Source organism: Pipra filicauda, unplaced genomic scaffold (genome assembly GCF_003945595.2).
Source record: "Pipra filicauda isolate LSUMZ 115617 unplaced genomic scaffold, ASM394559v2 scaffold390_size662804_pilon, whole genome shotgun sequence".
Taxonomy (NCBI): domain Eukaryota; kingdom Metazoa; phylum Chordata; class Aves; order Passeriformes; family Pipridae; genus Pipra; species Pipra filicauda.
Genome location: NW_024104521.1, coordinates 292,771 through 309,477, shown reverse-complemented (window position 1 = coordinate 309,477; position 16,707 = coordinate 292,771). Strand labels below are relative to the sequence as shown.

The window sequence follows — 16,707 nt, the reverse complement described above, 5'->3', positions numbered from 1 at the left end:
GGGCGCCTCTGCGCGTGCGCGGGGCGTCCCGTTCTCCCCCCCGCTTCCCCCCACCCCCCGCAAGCGCGTGCGTGCTGCGTGCGTGCGCGCCCCCCCGCGGGCTCGCCGCCGCTGCCCGCGCGCGTGCGCCCCCCCCCCTCCTCAGCCACCGTGAGGGGCCGGGGGGGGGTGGACCGGTGTGTGAGGGGATCACTGGTGGGGGAGAGAAGGAAGGGGCAAAGGGGTAAGGGGCCCCCTCTCAGCTCTGAGGGCGCTGCCCATGGGGTTTGCAGCTTCGGAGCGGGGAGCGCTGCCCCCAGACCCCCATGGGTGGGTGAGGGTCCTCAAGGCTGGGGGGAGCGGCGCGGAGCTGAGGCGGCCATCCTGCCCCCCTCGCCCTTGGGTGAGCGCAGAGGGGGGGTGCTCATGGGGATTTCCAGCCGGGGGACGAGAGGACACCACGGGTGTTCTGCATAGAACAGCCTGCATGGGGCCGGTGCTTTTTGGTACCTCGTGAGTCTCCCAGCCCGGGGCACCGGGAGGAGACAGCCCCGAGGCAGCTGTGGGTGGGAGGGAAGGGGCCAGGCAGGGCCAGGGGGCAGGAAGGAAGAGGGTTCGTAGCAGTGCTTGGCACGTGCAGGACATGGTGGCTGGCATTTTCTGCACCTTGTGCAGGGGTGGCAGGAGCTGCCAGGCAGGAGGCCTGGAGCTGCTCGGGTCTGTGCCGCACTCTGTGCCGGGCAGGGACATGATGGCATCCCTAGAGAGGCCTGGGGCTGGAGAGATGCCAGGGCAGAAGGAGCAGAGTGCCATCCGGACGGGGTCTCCCTGGGTGCAGCCACCCCAAGAGGATCCCACCAGGGATCCTGCCGGAGCCCCACGTGGTTCTTGCAGGACCCTGCACAACGCCTGTGGGGACAGAGCCTGGCATGGCCCCAGTGAGGGCAGGTGCTGTGCCTCTGCTGCCTGCAAAGATGCAGCCCCAGCCCCATGGTGGGAGCAGCAGCCCTGGCTGACCAAACTGCCCGGTGGAGCCTGAGCCCCCTCTCCTCCTCCCCGAAGAGCCAATACCAGCCCATCTGCTCTTGCCTGGGTGGGACTCACATTTCTGTTTGCTGAGTGTCCTTCAAGCATCACAAGGGTTTGAGCTTTCTTTTGCAAGCTGTGCCCATTAGCCCCAAGCAAGCTGCCCACCCTGGGTGCTGCACAGGCTGAGCCTGGGTGGCCTCAGGCAGCATCAAGCTGTGCCTGGCCAGGGAGTGGTGACAACACAGGGAGGGGAGCCAGGGATGTAATATGCGCATTTTCCTTTCTGCCTGTTGTTTATTTTCCCTTATAAACCAGCAGGAATGCCTGGTGTTGGCCTGTGCTGGGAAAGCATCTGGGCTGGGGCTTGTGCCAGGTAAGGGAGGTACCTCCACATGGGACTCCCTCTGATCACACCCCAGGGACCCCATGTGTAGGGAATATGGTCCCATGGGCAGGCTAGGCTAGGCTAGGCTTGCTCTGTGAGAAATTGGCCTTGTTGTGCCACAGAGTCCTGCCACACACAGGGACAGAGGGATTAGGCAGGTCACTGCATGCCCTGGATGTGCCCCAGGGATCAGACAGGGAGGGAGAGGAGGTGCAGAGCAGGAGGAGGAAAGCTGTGGGGCTCCAAAGGGGAAGGTTGTTCCACACCCCTGTTGGCAGGTCCCTGGGTGCTTGGTCATGGATGGCCTCTCCTCAGGCCAGTGGAGACATAGGCATTTCCAAAGTGATTTGTTCCTTGCTTTAGATTTGTTGTGCTCAGGGAGCAGCAGCGTCTTCCAGAGGGGCAGCCCCTCCTGGGCCACAGTAAGCCTAGAGCGCTTGCCCAGGCTCCCCTGATTCCTCCACAGTGCCAGGGGCAAGTGCTGGCCTGAGGAGCCTGTTATAACTATCTCAGTCCCCTGTGCTCCAGGGGTGCACTCATGTCCCCCTGTGCTCTGTGTTCTCCAGAGCTCACACATGGACCCCAGCCCTGGAGGAGGACATGGCTGCCTGGCTGCTGCATTTTGGCCAGAGAAGAGCGCCAGTGAGAGGCTTGAAGGTGCTATGGGCTTGTTGGAGGAGGAGGTGGGCAGCTCTCCTGGATGAAAGCAGGGAGGAGCAGCCTCTGCCAGGCAAGAGTTGAGGTGGGACAAGGTGAAAGTCCCTTGTGACACAGGTGGAAGGAAGTAGAGCAGCAGGATGAGCCTCTGTGTGTCAGACATAGGCCAGCTTAATGACCAGGCACACAAGGCTGAACAAAGGAGCTCTATCCTGTGGATCCCCAAGGGAATCTGGCCTGGGCAGGTCTGTGCCCCAGAGGCCAAGACAATTAGCTCCTGCCAGGCAAACCCTGCACCGCAGAGCTCCTGCCACATGTCCGTGCTGCACCTGTGCTACTGTAAGCACATCCCTCAGCTCCGCGAGATGATCCTGCCGTCTGGGAGCCAGAGAAAAAGCCACAGGAGGTGACATTCCCAAAGGGACTCTGGGCTTACTGAACAGAGGGTACCGAACAGAGGCAGGCCAAGCGCTGTGCACACTGTCCTCCCCTGCCCCTCCTGGGGAGCCGGGCTGGACCGCAGCTGTGTCCAGTGTGCCCTCCCATACCTCACGTCCTCCAGGCGATTTTCTCTGTGCCACCTCTGCACGGCAGCACAAGCCCAGGCAGTGACTTAGTATCCGGTCCTGCTCCACAGCCGTGCCAGGAGGCTGCAGGTCAGCTCACGGTGCCCATCCCGCCTTTCACTTCCGATAGTTCTTTTTCATTCCCCCGTGCCCGGCACGCGTGCGTGTCACCCCCAGCAGTCCCGCGCGAGGCTGGGCTCAGCGGAGCACCATTGGTGCTGCCGCACAGGCACCTCCGGCAAGGGGCAGGCTCGCAGCCGTGGGACGAGCGGCGGACGGGAACAGCGCTGTCGCTGGTTCCCGGCAGTCCCCCGGGATTAGCGGGGACCTGCGCGCCGGCCGTGCCCACGTGTGCTGCGGCGCCGCGGGAAAACGCGCGCCCGCCCCGCCCCCAGGGGGCGCCTCCCGCCAGTGACGGCCGCCCCGCCCACCGCGCGCCGCGTGGCGGGGCCAACCCTCCTCTCCCCCGCCCGCCACAGAGATGGCGGCGAAGCCCGAGTCCCTGCCCGCGCTCAAGATGGCCGCCCGCCCCACCGCGGTCCGGCGCCCCCTCAGGCCCGCGTCCGCCGCTAAGCGCGCGGCCGGCGGCGAAGGGGTGCGCTCCCGGCGTGCCGTGCGCGGGGCGGGGCGACGCGGAGGCCGCCGGGAGCTGTAGTGAGGGGCGGGCGGCGGTCACGTGCCGCGCCCGGCAGTGGCCGCGCTGGGAGCGGAGGCTCCAAGATGGCGGCGCGGCGGGGCGGAGCGGCGCCCGCATCCAGCGGGGCCAGGGCCGGCGGCGCTGCCGCCGCGGTCGCTCCGCGCGGTGTGGCGGGCGGCGGAGCCCTGCGCGAGCCGCCTCTCCGCGCTGGCAGCCCCCTGCAGGTGAGTGGCGGCCGCGCGCGCCGGGCCGCGCCGTGACACGTGGAGGCCGGGGCGGCTCCCGCGGCGGCAGCACCACGTGTGCCGGGAGCGGGCCCGGCGCGCTGGTGGCGGGCGGGGGGTCAGCGCGGGCCGGGGGCGCCTCCGCTGCACCCGGAGTGGGGCGCCCCTTCTGTGGGCCGAGGAGTGGGGCGTCCAGGGCTCTCCCACCGGGTGGGGCGGTGGCGGCGCCTGGAGACCCCGGGGAGGGGGGGCAGCACCGCGGCCCCGGGACCCGACGGGGCGGGGGGGCCCGGTGCCCGCCGCGGGAGGTGACGCCTCGGCCTTGAGGAGTGTGAACCGGGGGGACGCCGGGCCAGCCATACCCCCGCGGTCCCCCCATCCCGGCGCCGTCCTGTGTCACCTGCGGCTGCGGGGAGGGGGCGGTTTGGGACACCCATACCTGCTGGTTTCGGTGGAGGAACCGAAGGTGCAGGACGTGGTGGGCTCCGGGAAGGGGAAGGTTCCCCGAACCGCACCAGGGGGTTATCCCCGGGAAGCGGGGCTTTATCCCGCGGTAAGTGGCTCTGGCGCCGGGGCAGGTCTGGGGCGCGGCGCTGTCGCCGCCACCGCTGTCAGTGGCCTCGGTGGGACCTGGCGGCGCCGGACTGGGCGCTGGGTGCCGGTGCGCTGCTGTGTGGACGGGGATGCAGCATCCCTGGACGGGACCTGGGGGTGCCTGCGTTGTGCATTTGTTGGGATTTCAAGGAGCCCCGCGCCTCTGCCCCCCTCCAGGGTGCTCCTACGTGGCCGGGGGACTGCGGGGGAGACACCCCCTCATCCCGACCCCGCACAGCGGGATGCCGAGCCCGTCTTGCCCTCCCCGACGCGGGCAAAGTGGTCGGCGTGTGGGGAAGGGAGGTGTGTTCCCGCTTGATGCTTCCTGAAAGAAGCTGAGGAATCCAGGGAGCAACCTCTGGCTGTGCCGCGCCAGCCGGGCGGAGCCCCCCGAGTTCCCGGGCTCCCCCCGCGCCCTTGCCGGCAGCTCAGGCCCGGTGAGAGCGGTGCTGGCAGCCGGCCCGGGGCATGGCCGCCCTGTGCTCGGGGCGTAGCCGTCGCACGCCGGGCACACGTGTCACCAGCAGGAGCCTCGGTTGTCTCTCCCGGGGACCAGAACAGCGGGCCGCAGTGTCCCCTGCACAGGGTGGATGCCGCAGGAGCTGGTGGCCTTGCTCAGGGCTCAGGCCATGTCCATTGCAAGCTGTTGGCTGAAATCCCAGTGCCCCACGTGTCCAAAATCTGCTCTGGGGCTGTGGGTATCTCCCTTCTCCCTGGCAGTGCTGGCTGCTTGGGCAGAGTGTGGCCAGAGCTGAAGCCCGTCCTTGAACGTTCCTGTGACCCTCTTCCCTGCTGTAAAGCAAACAGAGGGAGCATGGGGGATGCCTCTCCTCAGTTAGGGGTCACAGAGATGTCTGGCAGGGAGGAGAGCGAGCAAGGGCACAGGAGCAGGCTGGGCTGGTTCGTACCCCCGCCCTGACGCACAAGTGATGCTCAAGCGACGAGAGCTGCAGGAGGTGCCTGGCCCCAGGTGGATCAAAGGGAGTCCTGGGGGAACACAGCCTGGCTCGCTGGTGACTCACGGCTGTGGGACTCCTTCTTGCAAAGCGCTGAGTCAAGGAAGTGGAAGAAGGCTTGGGAGATTTCCCTCCCCTCCCAGGCTGTGGGCAGGAGCTGCGGGAAGAGGCCATTTGAATGGGAGGATTTTGCTTCCCTCCCTCCAAATGTCCAGTGCTGGTCATGGCTGGAAACCTCTTATTAGACGCTGCCTCTGGGGAGAGCCAGCCCTGTGACCGGATGGGTAGGGCCATGCAACCCTGGGGGTATCCCCAAGACCCCCTTGCAGTCAGCAGGCAGGGGTCAGCTGGCCCCCGTGTCCCTGGGCTGCTGGGGCTCCATCCTGCTGGCTCCTCCGGTGGCCCGGGTGCCTCTGCCTGCCGGTCACCGCTGACTCAGGGCTGCACGCCGGCGCTTGAGCTGGGCGTGCGAGCCTGGATGTACTTCCCCGCTCCTCCCAGTATCTGCGTAAGGATTGGCCAGGAATCACAGACAGGCTGCGCCTAGAGGGCTGCCAGTGGGCTCTGCGCCGGGCTCTGACCGGCAGCCAGCACTGGCTGAGGGAGGGGACTGGAGATGCTGAGCGGTAAAACTGCTTTGTAGCCTGATCTGCACAGTGGGGTGGTGTCCTGGTGTCACTGGTGGACTCCGCTTCCAGGCAGAGGGTCCTGGGACAGGCTGGCCCAGGCTGCCGAACTGGCTGCGGAGCCCCAAACCACTGCAGGCTCCTGGTCTTTAAGGCTGCCGTGTCACAGGCTGGGAAGATCTGGGATGGGTGTCTACGGGGCATTGCTGTGGATTTTCGGGCTTTGATTCCCAGCCTGTTCCTGGGATGCCTGTGTTCTGGGGTCACATGGTGCTCCTGGCTGTGCTGCAGCCAGAGGTGCCTGCTCTGTCTGATTGGAACAAGTCTCTGAAGAGCCCCAGGAACCAGGGGTTTGGGCATGTGATTTTAGTGCTGCCATATTCTAGGAAACACCTATTTAGTGAAATGCCTGCTCTCCCTCCATTGCAGTTTCCTGCTTGCTAGGCACGTCCTATACAGGGACGGGGCACATTTTGTCCTATGTGGGATCAGGCTCATGCGAGCAGCAGAACCTGCATAAAACGTGGGTGAGCTGCATCAGATGAGTATCCCCCAAGGTCTGGCCAGATTCTCCCAGTGCTGCTCCAAGGGGAGGAAGACAGCTTGCTGCCTGATCCCAGCCAGCTTTGGGAGGGAGGTGCTGGTGACATGCCTATGCTGCTGCTTTGCTCTGTATGTCTAGCAGCTCTGCTTAGCCAGGGGCTGCAGCTTCTGCCCTCACCTGGCATCTGGCTTTTCATGCCTTTTCCTGGCCTTCCTGCAGCACTGGACTGTATGGCACCATGAAGTGTAGTGCAAAGACCTTTCTGAAGTTACTTAGCATTACCCAAACATCCCTGGAGGTGGCTGAGGGACAAGAAAGGATGTGGGGTGGGGAATTTGAAGGAAGAAGAATAACAAAGCTGTTTTGGTCCTGAATTGCAAGCACAGAGCGTGTCCTCTTGTAGCCTGCAACAGAGGTGTTGGGGTAGGGCACCAGCAGTGGCAGCTGGCTACATCCCTGTTGCTGACTCCTGCGATTTGTTATGAATTTCGTAATGGTTTTGGGCTTATCTGAAGCGCCAAGAGCCGGAGCTGGGGGAGCGCGTGACAGTCCATGGGATGGCGGGAGCCTGCCTGTCCCCTCCCTGTCCCACATGAGCAGTGTGTGGTGTTGAGCAGAGGCTGCAGTTTTATCAGTTCATCTTTTCCAGTCACGCAGCTGCAGAGTGATTCAGGCAGAAATTTTTGGTTGGAGGCATCCTGGTAACCGGACAGGTCTCGGGCTGAAAGTGGCACACTACATTGTGCAGTGGGGTGGATACTCCCAAAAGCAAGAGGGAATAATCCCTGTGCCAGCTTCTGACCTGCAGCTGTGTCTCACCTGCCTCCCCTGCATGTTTGGGGTTGGGGGTGCTCAGCCACGGTTTGCAGCACAGGCTATCAGGAGCCCGTGTGTGCTGTGGAGGAGATCAGCAATGGTAGTGGGGCTGTGCAAAGTGTTTACCTGGCTCCCCATGCTCCTCAACAGTGCTTTTCCCTCGAGGATGACTTGAACTTAACGTCGTTGGATGCAGAAACCATCTTGGAGGCTGAAGAGATCCTCGGGACAATGCAGAACTATCTCGACTCCTCTGTGATCTCCATCATTGAGGATCTCTCTCTGTGCGAGGTGGGAGCTCACACACGGGTGCGGGATGTGGTGGCCGGGATGGCTCTGGCTGTGACATGGGTGGCAGTGGCAGCAGTGTCCCCCAGGGCCAGGTCTTGTGGCTGTGCCCTATCACCCTCTGAGACTGCCCCTGCTCTTTAGCAGAGCAAGGTCTGCCTGGATGTGCAGAACGAGCTGTCCTTGCTGACTGCCATCACGGAGATCCTGGACAGCACGGATGATGAGACCCTGTCCCCCTTCGACACCATCATGGATGCAGAGCTGCTGACCTCGCCTCGTGAGCGGGAGAATCCCTCGGTGAGTTGCAGGGCAGAGCCAGCCTGACCCCAGAACCTGTGGGAAGATGCTCAGGCAGGGCTCTGCTAGGTCCTGGCATGAGGGTGTCCTGAGGTGGTAGGACCCTTGTTCCCAGTAACCTGGGATGGTTCCTCTGACTAGTAACATGAGAGAAGGGCTGAACCAGACCTGGACACCCCCAGGACTCCAGGGTACCCCTGGGGGGCCATGCCTTCGCTTTGAGTCTTGGTGTAGAGCCAGAGATGTGCCAGAGGCTTTGGGGGAGCAGCACATCCCCAACCAGAGCTGCACATGCTGAGGGTGAAACAGGGCTGAGTTTGCTTCCAGGCTCTGTGGGGTGAAGTGCGTGGTCACTGTGGGGCTGCGGGTGGCCTGTCCCTTCCAGCAGCATAAACCTGCCATTGTCTCATCATCTGTCCATCTCCTCTCCAGTTTCAGAAGTTTCTCACCTTGTCCCGTCCGTTACTGGAATGTGAGAGCCCTGCCTTGGAGCAGCCCAAGGCTCTCAGGCCTCTCAGCAGCAGCAGCAGTGTCTCTGTGATTGGAAAGGTGAGCACCTGAGCAGGGGAATCTGAAGGAGCAGTGTTGGGATGGTGCTGGGATAACTGTCCCTGCTGCTGCCCCCAGCCCCAGCCTTCCCACCTTGCACAGGCATTCTTTTTCCCAGAAGCAATGCTTTTGCAAGGCACCAGTGGCAGTAGGAGCAGGGTCTGCCCCAGGTGGTGGGTGCCGGCAACTGGGGATGCTCCCATAGGGGTGGCAGGTTTCCAGCTCTGTTGTGTCATACTGGGAAGGTCAAATGCATCCCAGCTTTTTGTCTGCCCAGGGGTTTGCTGTAGAGTTCCAGCAGACCCACAGTTGTCTGTGCCTGGGAGAGCTCTGGTGAAAGCCCAGGAGCTGATGCTTGCTGTGGTCCCCCTTCCCAGACTGATGCAGACCTGGCCTGGGACTGTGCTGCTCACGGCCTTGAGGACCCAGTGCTGCCAAAGAAGCAAGTCTGCAGCACCCCGAGACTGGAGAGGAAGGTGGGCTGGCACCGGGCCCGAGAACAGCCCCTGCCACAGCGCAGTGATGGGGAGGAAGAAGAGGAGGAAGCTGCCTTGGGTGTGGAGCTAGACAGCAGCGTGAAGGCTGTGGATTTCTGTGTGAGCGAGGCTGGGGCAGCAGTGGAGGAGCACGAAGACCCCTGCATCATCAACACGGGTGATGTGTCTCTGAGTGAGCTGGTGAAGTCCATGCACCCGTACTGCCTGCCCACCTTCACTGTGTGCCTGGACCCTGAGACTGAGCCTGTGGCCAAGGAGCTTCTGAGCAGTCCGGTCTTGCTGGAAATTGTGCCTGGCGAGGGAGAGAGTGTGGAGATCCCTGTGGTCCTGCAGTCCTTGGCTCCCAGCTCCCTCGATCTGGAGCTCCAGCTCCTGGGAGCCGAGGAGGGTACCAGGGCATCAATCCCAGAGGATAGAGAGGAGCTGCCAGGAGCTCCAACCCAGGAAACTGGGGTGGAGGAGAAGAAGGAGGAAAAACTGCCTGGGAAGGAGCCCTCTTGCACTACCCCAGAGGGCACCTCCCCACCAGAGGCAGCAGCACCTGGAGCCTGGAGTCCCAACAGCAGCTCCTGGCACAGCACGGAAGCCACAGTGGGTGGGAAACGCGAGTGCTCTGAGAAGGGACGGGGCCGTGAGAGAGCAAGGAAGAGTCGGAAAAAGAAAGCAGAGCTGGACCAAAGCAAGCAGGCCAGGCCTGGCAGGGACTGTGTGGCCCACCAGCTTCGCTCTGCTGGCTCTGGGCAGCCCCTGGGCCAGCTGGCCACCAGCCGTCAGCGGGCAGCATGTCCTTCTGTCCAGGTCTCAGACTTCCTGGCACAGCAACTGGAACGAGCCCGGAAGGAGGGGCAGATGGAGCTGAATGCTGAGCGGGCACCACAACCCCGGGGCAGGCCCCGGAGCACATCAGGGGCCTTCCTGCCCAAGAAAGTGCAGCAGGAGCTGCAGAAGGTGCCATCACCAGAAATGGTGAGTGTGGCCCCAGAGAAGAACAAGACCATGGTGCCTCTGGAGAAGACCACACCAAGCATGGAGGGGCAGCCAGCAGCTGCATGTCCCAGCCCGACAGACCAGGCTGAGGGCCAGGGAGATTCACAGACGTCTGCTGGACAGAGCAGTGGGGTCTCGGAGGCTGCCTCTCAGCTCCTGGAGCAAGGTGTGCAGTTGGAGCCGCCCCAGAGCCTGCCAGCAGCAGAGTCGAGTGAGGGCCTGCCCAAGGAAGCCAAACCCAAGGCACTGAGCCTGCGGGAATACCGCATCCGCATGCTGCACCGCCAGTCCAGCCTGGGCAGCAGCCAGGAAGGCAAGAAGCAAGTCGCCAGCAAGTGGCCCAGCGTCCCCGAGCCTCCAGCGGAGCTGGCAGAGATCCCCTGCCTGGTGTCACCCAAGCGCTCTGCCACCGATGCAGACAGTGCTCAAGAGGGCCTGGAGAAACCCCCCAGCCCCACTGCTGGCCCTGCTGCTGGCAAAGCTCCCACTGCTCTGGCTTCAGCTACGGCACCTGCCACGGCTCCACCACCCCCATCAACACCAATGCCTTTTGCTGCACCAAACGTGCCCCCAGCCGCTGGGATGGCCCCTGCCGGGATGCCACCAGCCTCTGTCGGTGCTTACACCCTTTACCCACCAGTGCCTTCCTGGCCCTGTTTCAGCCCCCAGCCCATGGGCTGCCATGGTTTGCCCCCACCTCCTGTTGCCAACTCCTCCAGTGCTTTTCACATGGTGACTGGCCACCCACCTCCAGCCATGGCCTGGCCCCCACCAGCTGTGCCACCCCCACCTCCATTTGGCCCTGGTGGACCCTATGCCCCAGTGGGGTGGGCACCGCCATCCTACTGGCCAGGAATCCCCCTGCCACCTCCGGTGCCTGCCCTGGCATACAGGGACCCCAGAACAGCAGCGCAGGCTGCCACTGCCTTCCCAGCTGGCAGCCACCCCAGCACAGCCCTCCTGCATGGGCAGCTTCCCGCTGCCCCTGCGCTCAGCTGCCCGGAGCCACCGGCCTTCCCTGCCCAGCCACCTGGCCTGGCCAGCGAGATGGGGGCTGCAGGTGGCCCAGCCAGGCCAGCGACCAGCAGGGTACTGGACTCCAAGAGGCAGGCACGGCTGGCAGGGGAGAGCTCTCTCCCCAAGGCCCCTCCGGCTCCTGCCTCAGCCCAGCTTCTGCCAGCCCCCTCGGTTGCCACTGCCCAGCCCAGCAGGGTCCCTCCTGCAGCACCAGCCCCCCAGGCTGCCCCTACTCAGCCTCCAGAAGAGCTTCAGGCTGTAACCCCCACCCAGCTCCCAAAGGCCCCCCCAGCTGCCATCCACTGCCCTGTGGAGGTGTCCCCTGCCGCTGGCCCTGTTGAGGAGTCCCCTGGCACCTGCCCCACGGAGAAGGCTGTAGGGCCGGGCAAGGGGACAGTGGAGAGAGCTGTGCTGGAGCCTAAGGCAGCTGCTGGGCAGGAGCTGCCTGGCCAAACATCCACCTCCCAGGCTGTGGCACCACCACCGAAAGCATGTCGAGAGAGCAGCCTGCCCAGCAAGGCGCCCGCTGTGCGGCCGTGGAGGCACCAGCCGCTCCTCAGCCCGGCACAGCCCAGTGACAGCAGCAAGGACATTGTGCAAGCCTTCATCAGCGAGATCGGTGAGTGGGAAGGTTGTGGGGCCATGGGTTGAGTGTCACCAGCCAGTGAGGCTGCAGTGCTGCTGGCAGCCCGCGCAGCAGAACCAATTCCTTCCACTTCTGGTGGTGAGGGTGGCAAAGCTATGCCCATGGACTTGCAGTCTCTTCCCAGTGCTCTGCTAGGATGTTGCCTCCAGCGGATGGTCTGGGCTGGCTGTGCCCAAACTGGACCCTCCTGGGTTTGCAGAACTGCACGTTCCTGTCCTTGCTGCAGGAGGCACAGAGCTGCTGCAGGCTCTGCCACTGCTTCTCCTCCCAAGCGCTTGCCCCATCATCCAGGGAGGCTGCTGCTGGGGGAGGATGGGTTTGGGATGCACCCCTGTGGTGCCAGGAGGATTTTGGCTGACCTGACTTGCTGTGCTTTCTCCCTGGCCCAGGGATTGAAGCCACCGACCTGTCCAGCCTGCTGGAGCAGTTTGAGAAGTCTGAAGGTGCGGATGCAGCGTGCCGTCCCTTGTGGGGCTCCCTCTATGCCGTGCTGGCCTTTCTGGGCTGCCCATGCTCCCTATAGTGGGGTGGGAGTGGAGGGGCTGTGATGCTGCTGCCTGTGGGCTCGTATTACTCTGGCCAGGTGCCTTGTCCTGGGAGTGTCTCTGCCTCCACCTCTTTCTTGGCCTGTGAAAGTGGCCAGGGGTCCCCACGGTGACCAAGGGGGTGGTGAAGAGTCTGTGAATGAAAGGGGATGTGCAGCTCCTCTCTGCAGGGAGCTGGGTTTGGGATTCTGTGAAACTCTTCCCTGTCTATGCCTGGGGTGTTCTGTGTGTCCCCTGTCCTCCAGTCCTGGCCTCTCACCATCCTCACCTACCTGCTCTTTTTTTAGCCAAGAAGGAGGAGACTCCTGTGCAGCCCCCTGAGGACAGGAAGCCGACAGGGAGCTCCGGGTGAGTACCAAGACGTGGGCAGCTGGTGCCCCAGTGTGGAGCCTGGCAGAGTGCTGAGTCTTGCCTTTGGTGGGGGCATGGGACAGCTCTAAGTCCTGGCAGGGTGTGAACTGTGCTGTGTGTATCAGCCCAGGAGGGGATGAGCTCGTTGCTGGACTGGGGCCAGAGCTGGCACTGAGTGGGAGAAGCAATGATGAGCGTGACCAGGCTGTGCAAATTCTGTCCTTGAAGCTCTCTTGGATCCTCTGTCCCTCTGGACTGGCCATTGGTGCAGCTTGAATGGGTGCCCCAGGTATGGGGACTGGGGCTGGGCTTTGCCTGCCGCATTTGACAAAGCTCCTTTCCCTTTCTCAGGCCTGAGATCCAGCAAGATGGACAGACTCAGCAGGACAGGAAGCCCCCGGATGGCTTGCATGCCTCTGAGCTGGCCAATGTGGCAGGTAATGAATACCTGGGATAAAGCAGGGGAGCCCATGGTGTCTTGGCAGAGCTGTTGTGGGGCTGGGAGACAGCCTGGGGAGTGAGGGAGGCCTGGCCATGAGGGAGCCCAGCTGGGCAGGTTGCATCAAGGGGCTGCTCTTGAAAGCCTTCTGGTACTCTCACAGGCCTCACTCCCCCAGCGACGCCCCCCCATCAGCTCTGGAAGCCTTTGCCTGCTGTCTCGCTGCTGGCCAAGGCCAAGTCGCCTGGGTCCACATCCCAGGAAGGGTCCCAGAAGACAGCCAAGCCGATGAAAGCCAAGCCACTTCCCTCAAACAAGATCCAGGGGAAGAGTGTGGTGCTGGCCCCCACTGGCCCAGCCCCCAACCACGTGTGCTCGGGAGACCATGACTACTGCATCCCAGCTGTGGCACGGCCGGAGAGCAACAGTATCACTGGCACACAGCCCCCTGCCAAGGGTGGCTCCCGCTGGAATGTCAAACGCCACCGGGACATAACTATCAAACCCATCTCCTCCTTAACCAAACGGACGCTGGACCAACCTGAGCCCACCCCGCCGGCCCCCCCCACCACTGTGAGGCCCATCCAGGAGCCGGTGGGGACGGCCTGCCTAGCCCCCCTGGATTATCGGACTACCATCCCCAACAAGGCCGCCACCAGGTGCAGCAGTCCCCCCACCTCGGTGCTCCTGTCTCCAGCTGCATCCCCGTGCCGGGACCAGGAGGTGCGGACTCCCAGTGCCCAGCCCAGCCATGCTGCTGCCAAGAGGTCCCTGCGCTGCTACCGGAGACCCCAGGACTCACCCAGCCCCTCTACTGACAGCTGGAGGGCTGGCCGGAGCCGTGCCAGCCGCTCCTTCAGCTCCAGTTCGGATGGAGCTAGTGAGTCCTCGTCTTCATCTTCATCCTCGTCCTCCCGATCCCGGTCACGGTCATTCTCCCCACCCCCCAAGCGGTGGCGAAGGTAAACTGTGCGTTGTTTGTCGCTTCTCTTGGGGCAGTTGTCTGGTGGCTGGTCTTTTGCAGGTGCCCAGGCACCTCTTTATGGTCCTACTTGATGGCTGTGACCTTTTTGTCATTGTGGCCCTTCTGAAGGGGTGCCTGGCTCACAGAGACTGTGGGAGCTGCTGTGACACCCTGCCTGTGGGTGTCTGGCTGAACCCCATATCTGGGCAGGTGCGCCTGCAAAGCTACCACTGAGCCAGGATTCCTTATTCCTCCTGGAACATGGGTTCTTGGCTGCATCTTGGCTCTTGGATGCTTTTTCTGGGGTATTACTGCAGGTGTTTGTGTTTGTGCTATGAGGCTGCTGCAGTCCTAGGTGTAAAAATGAGAGGAGCTGCAGCAGAGCTCTCCAGGGAGCTGCTGGAGGCAAGCAGGGAAAAACCCGTCTGGCTTGGCTGCCTCAGGGGCTCCCTGCGCTCCTTATGGAGGTGGTTATGTAGGGAAATGGGACAGCTTGGTCTCTGTGGGACGCACTTGTTTTGGAGTCCTTGTGCATCTGAGTGAAGCCTGTCCCAGCTGGGCTGGGAAACACTGGAGCTGGCAAAGGGATTCTCTTGTCCTTTCCTGGGTGTTCAGCCAGTTCTGGAGACATCTCTGGGCCCAGAGACAACTAAGACCCCTCCATTGATGACCAGTAAACGTAGAGGCTGGAGCTGGAAAAGAGGTATATAGTACCATGTCCCAGGGCTGTGCAGCTTGGGGACTGTCAAGTGACACATCTGGTTTGGCTTTCCAGCAAATGCAGCTGGCCTAGTGCTGAGAAATGTCCCCGTGGACTGTGCCATCCTGACTTGCTGTGCTCCAGGAGAACTTGTGGCAGTACCAGGCATCATGCCTCGCCAGGCCTGGGTTTGCCTATGGCAGGGGCCACCATTGGGCAGCATGGCTGGAGATGGACTGTACTCCTGACTGGAGGCAGCACAGCTTGATCCCAGAGAGGTTTTGGTCCTGCTGCCCTTAAGCTGTACCTGACCCTGCCAGGGAAGCTCTTGCAGTCTCCATTCACCCAGCTATTGCATGGGACACGGATGTGATGGCTCCAGTGTCATCCTGTGCATGGTGTAGGGCTCAGCACAGCAGTCCCAACCCCTCCTGGGCCATCCTGGTTGCAATCCTGTGCTTCACAGTTCCCATGGGACTGTTTCTTGCTCTTCAGGGGCTGTACCTGCTGTGAGCCTGCTCCCTTCTCTCTGAGGTGTTGGAAGCCAAGTGGAGCAATATCTCTGTAGTGTTGTTACTGCTCTGGCTATCTTGGGCAGAGGTTTCCACAGTCCAGTTCATCCTGGGGACAGGTCCTGTCTGAATGGGGTGCTGGATTCTGTGGGGAGGATGGAGGTGTTTTTCATCTCTGGAGCCTCGTGGTGCTGGCCATGGGGAGAGCTCAGCTGTGTCTCTCCTTCCCCCAGATACCGCTCAAGATGTTCCCGCAGCTCCTCCTCTCGCTCCAGCTGTGGGTCATGTGGCAGGTCCCGTGACAGGTCCTCATCCTCATCATCAACATCCTCCTACTCGTCCAGGTCCACATCCCACAGCCAATCCCGCTCCCCCTCACCCCGCAGGAGGAGTAACAGGCGGAGAAGGTGAGCATGGCCACCCTGCAGGGCTGTGAGTTCTTCCCAACCCCTCTCCCAGCGTCCTGTGTCCTGGGCAGGAATGGACCCATTCCTTCAGTATCTCCCTTGTGTTTGGGATCACTCTCTTCTGACACTCCCATGATCCGGTAGCTCATGTGTTTGGTTTCTGCTCTGCCAGATACAGTTGCGATGCACAGGACCACTACCAAAGGCAGAGGATCCTCCAGAAGGAACGTGCAATAGTGAGTGCTGGAGGGCTGGGAAAATGGGGCTAAAGATTTGGGGGTCCACACTCTCTGTCAATTCAGAAAGCCACAGTGATGCAGCATTCAGGCAGCATTGCTGGGAGGCCCTGCCTGGCCAGGGCATGGTGTGGTGGGTGGCTATGCAGGGAGGGTGCTCTGTGGGAGAGGTCCTGCTCATGGATGGGCCATCCCTGCCCGCAGGAGGAGCGTCGAGTTGTGTTTATTGGCAAGATCCCCAGCAGGATGACACGGTCAGAGCTGCAGCACCGCTTCTCTGTGTTTGGGGACATCGAGGAGTGCACCCTGCACTTCCGGTCTGAGGGGTAAGAGCTATGGGGATGTGGGTCAGCCCCTTCCCAGGGATGGCTCCTCTTGGCCCTTTTCCCATTACTCAGGGGGGCGGTGCAAACCAAGGGGGGACAAATGTGTTTGTAACTGTGTTGCTGCTGATTTCCATCCTCCTTCTTCTCCGGTGTCAGGGATAACTATGGCTTTGTCACCTATCGCTATGCCGAGGAAGCCTTTGCTGCCATCGAGAGTGGGCACAAGCTGCGGCGCCCAGATGAGCAGCCCTTTGACCTGTGCTTTGGCGGCCGCCGGCAGTTCTGCAGGAGGAACTACGCCGACTTGGGTGAGTCGTGCAGCCTCCATGTTGAAGGATTGGCACCTCCTTCCCCAAGTTATAGGGGTTCCCCATCCTTGGTGTCATTCAGGTTTGGCGGCAGGGCCACATACAGGCCTGTACTGAAGAGAAGTTGAATGGGGGCCCACTGTCTCTCCAGCACTGTGATGGAGGCCGGCCCAACTCTGGGTCTAGACGCTGTCACGTGAAGCAAGATGAGAAGAAGTTTGCTGTGGGGATGGGCAGAATTGTGTCAGTGGCTCAAGGCAGCCTCTCTCCGTCTCTTCCAGATTCAAACCGGGAGGATTTTGACCCGGCTCCCGTCAAGAGCAAGTTTGACTCCCTGGACTTCGACACGCTGCTGCGGCAGGCACAGCGCAGCCTGCGGAGGTAGCGGCAGGCAAGGTGGAGCACCTGCCCCTGCTTTTATACTCAAATACAAAAGGCAAAAAAAGTGGAGAGAGAGAGAGAGAGATACGGGGTTTTTAAAAAAAATAAAAAGGAAAAAAAGAAATTTGTTTTATAACCAATATTTAAGGAGGATGGGTCACTGGCCTTCGATTGGAGGGGCCCAGGCGAGTGGTAGTCCTGGGCTTGCCCCAGACATATAATAAATGTGGATACCCAAACA

The 16,707-nt window shown here is 62.2% G+C and overlaps 1 protein-coding gene across 2 annotated transcripts; it reads left to right on the top strand.

Annotated features, from left to right (window-relative positions):
- Positions 1-364: 364 nt before the first annotated feature.
- PPRC1 (PPARG related coactivator 1) lies at positions 365-16,707 on the top strand. Of its 2 annotated transcripts, none has more exons than XM_027721594.2 (14): positions 365-382; positions 7,164-7,304; positions 7,446-7,601; positions 8,034-8,150; positions 8,528-11,270; positions 11,687-11,740; positions 12,130-12,190; positions 12,545-12,630; positions 12,796-13,594; positions 15,042-15,215; positions 15,388-15,451; positions 15,656-15,777; positions 15,934-16,085; positions 16,367-16,707. In XM_027721594.2, exons 2-14 carry the CDS (start codon positions 7,245-7,247, stop codon positions 16,468-16,470), a joined length of 4,692 nt encoding a protein of 1,563 aa, XP_027577395.2. In that variant the 5' UTR covers positions 365-382; positions 7,164-7,244; the 3' UTR covers positions 16,471-16,707. The 2 variants fall into 2 exon arrangements, with proteins under 2 accessions (XP_027577395.2, XP_027577403.1); XM_027721602.2 differs by lacking the exon at positions 365-382 and adding an exon at positions 1,005-1,072.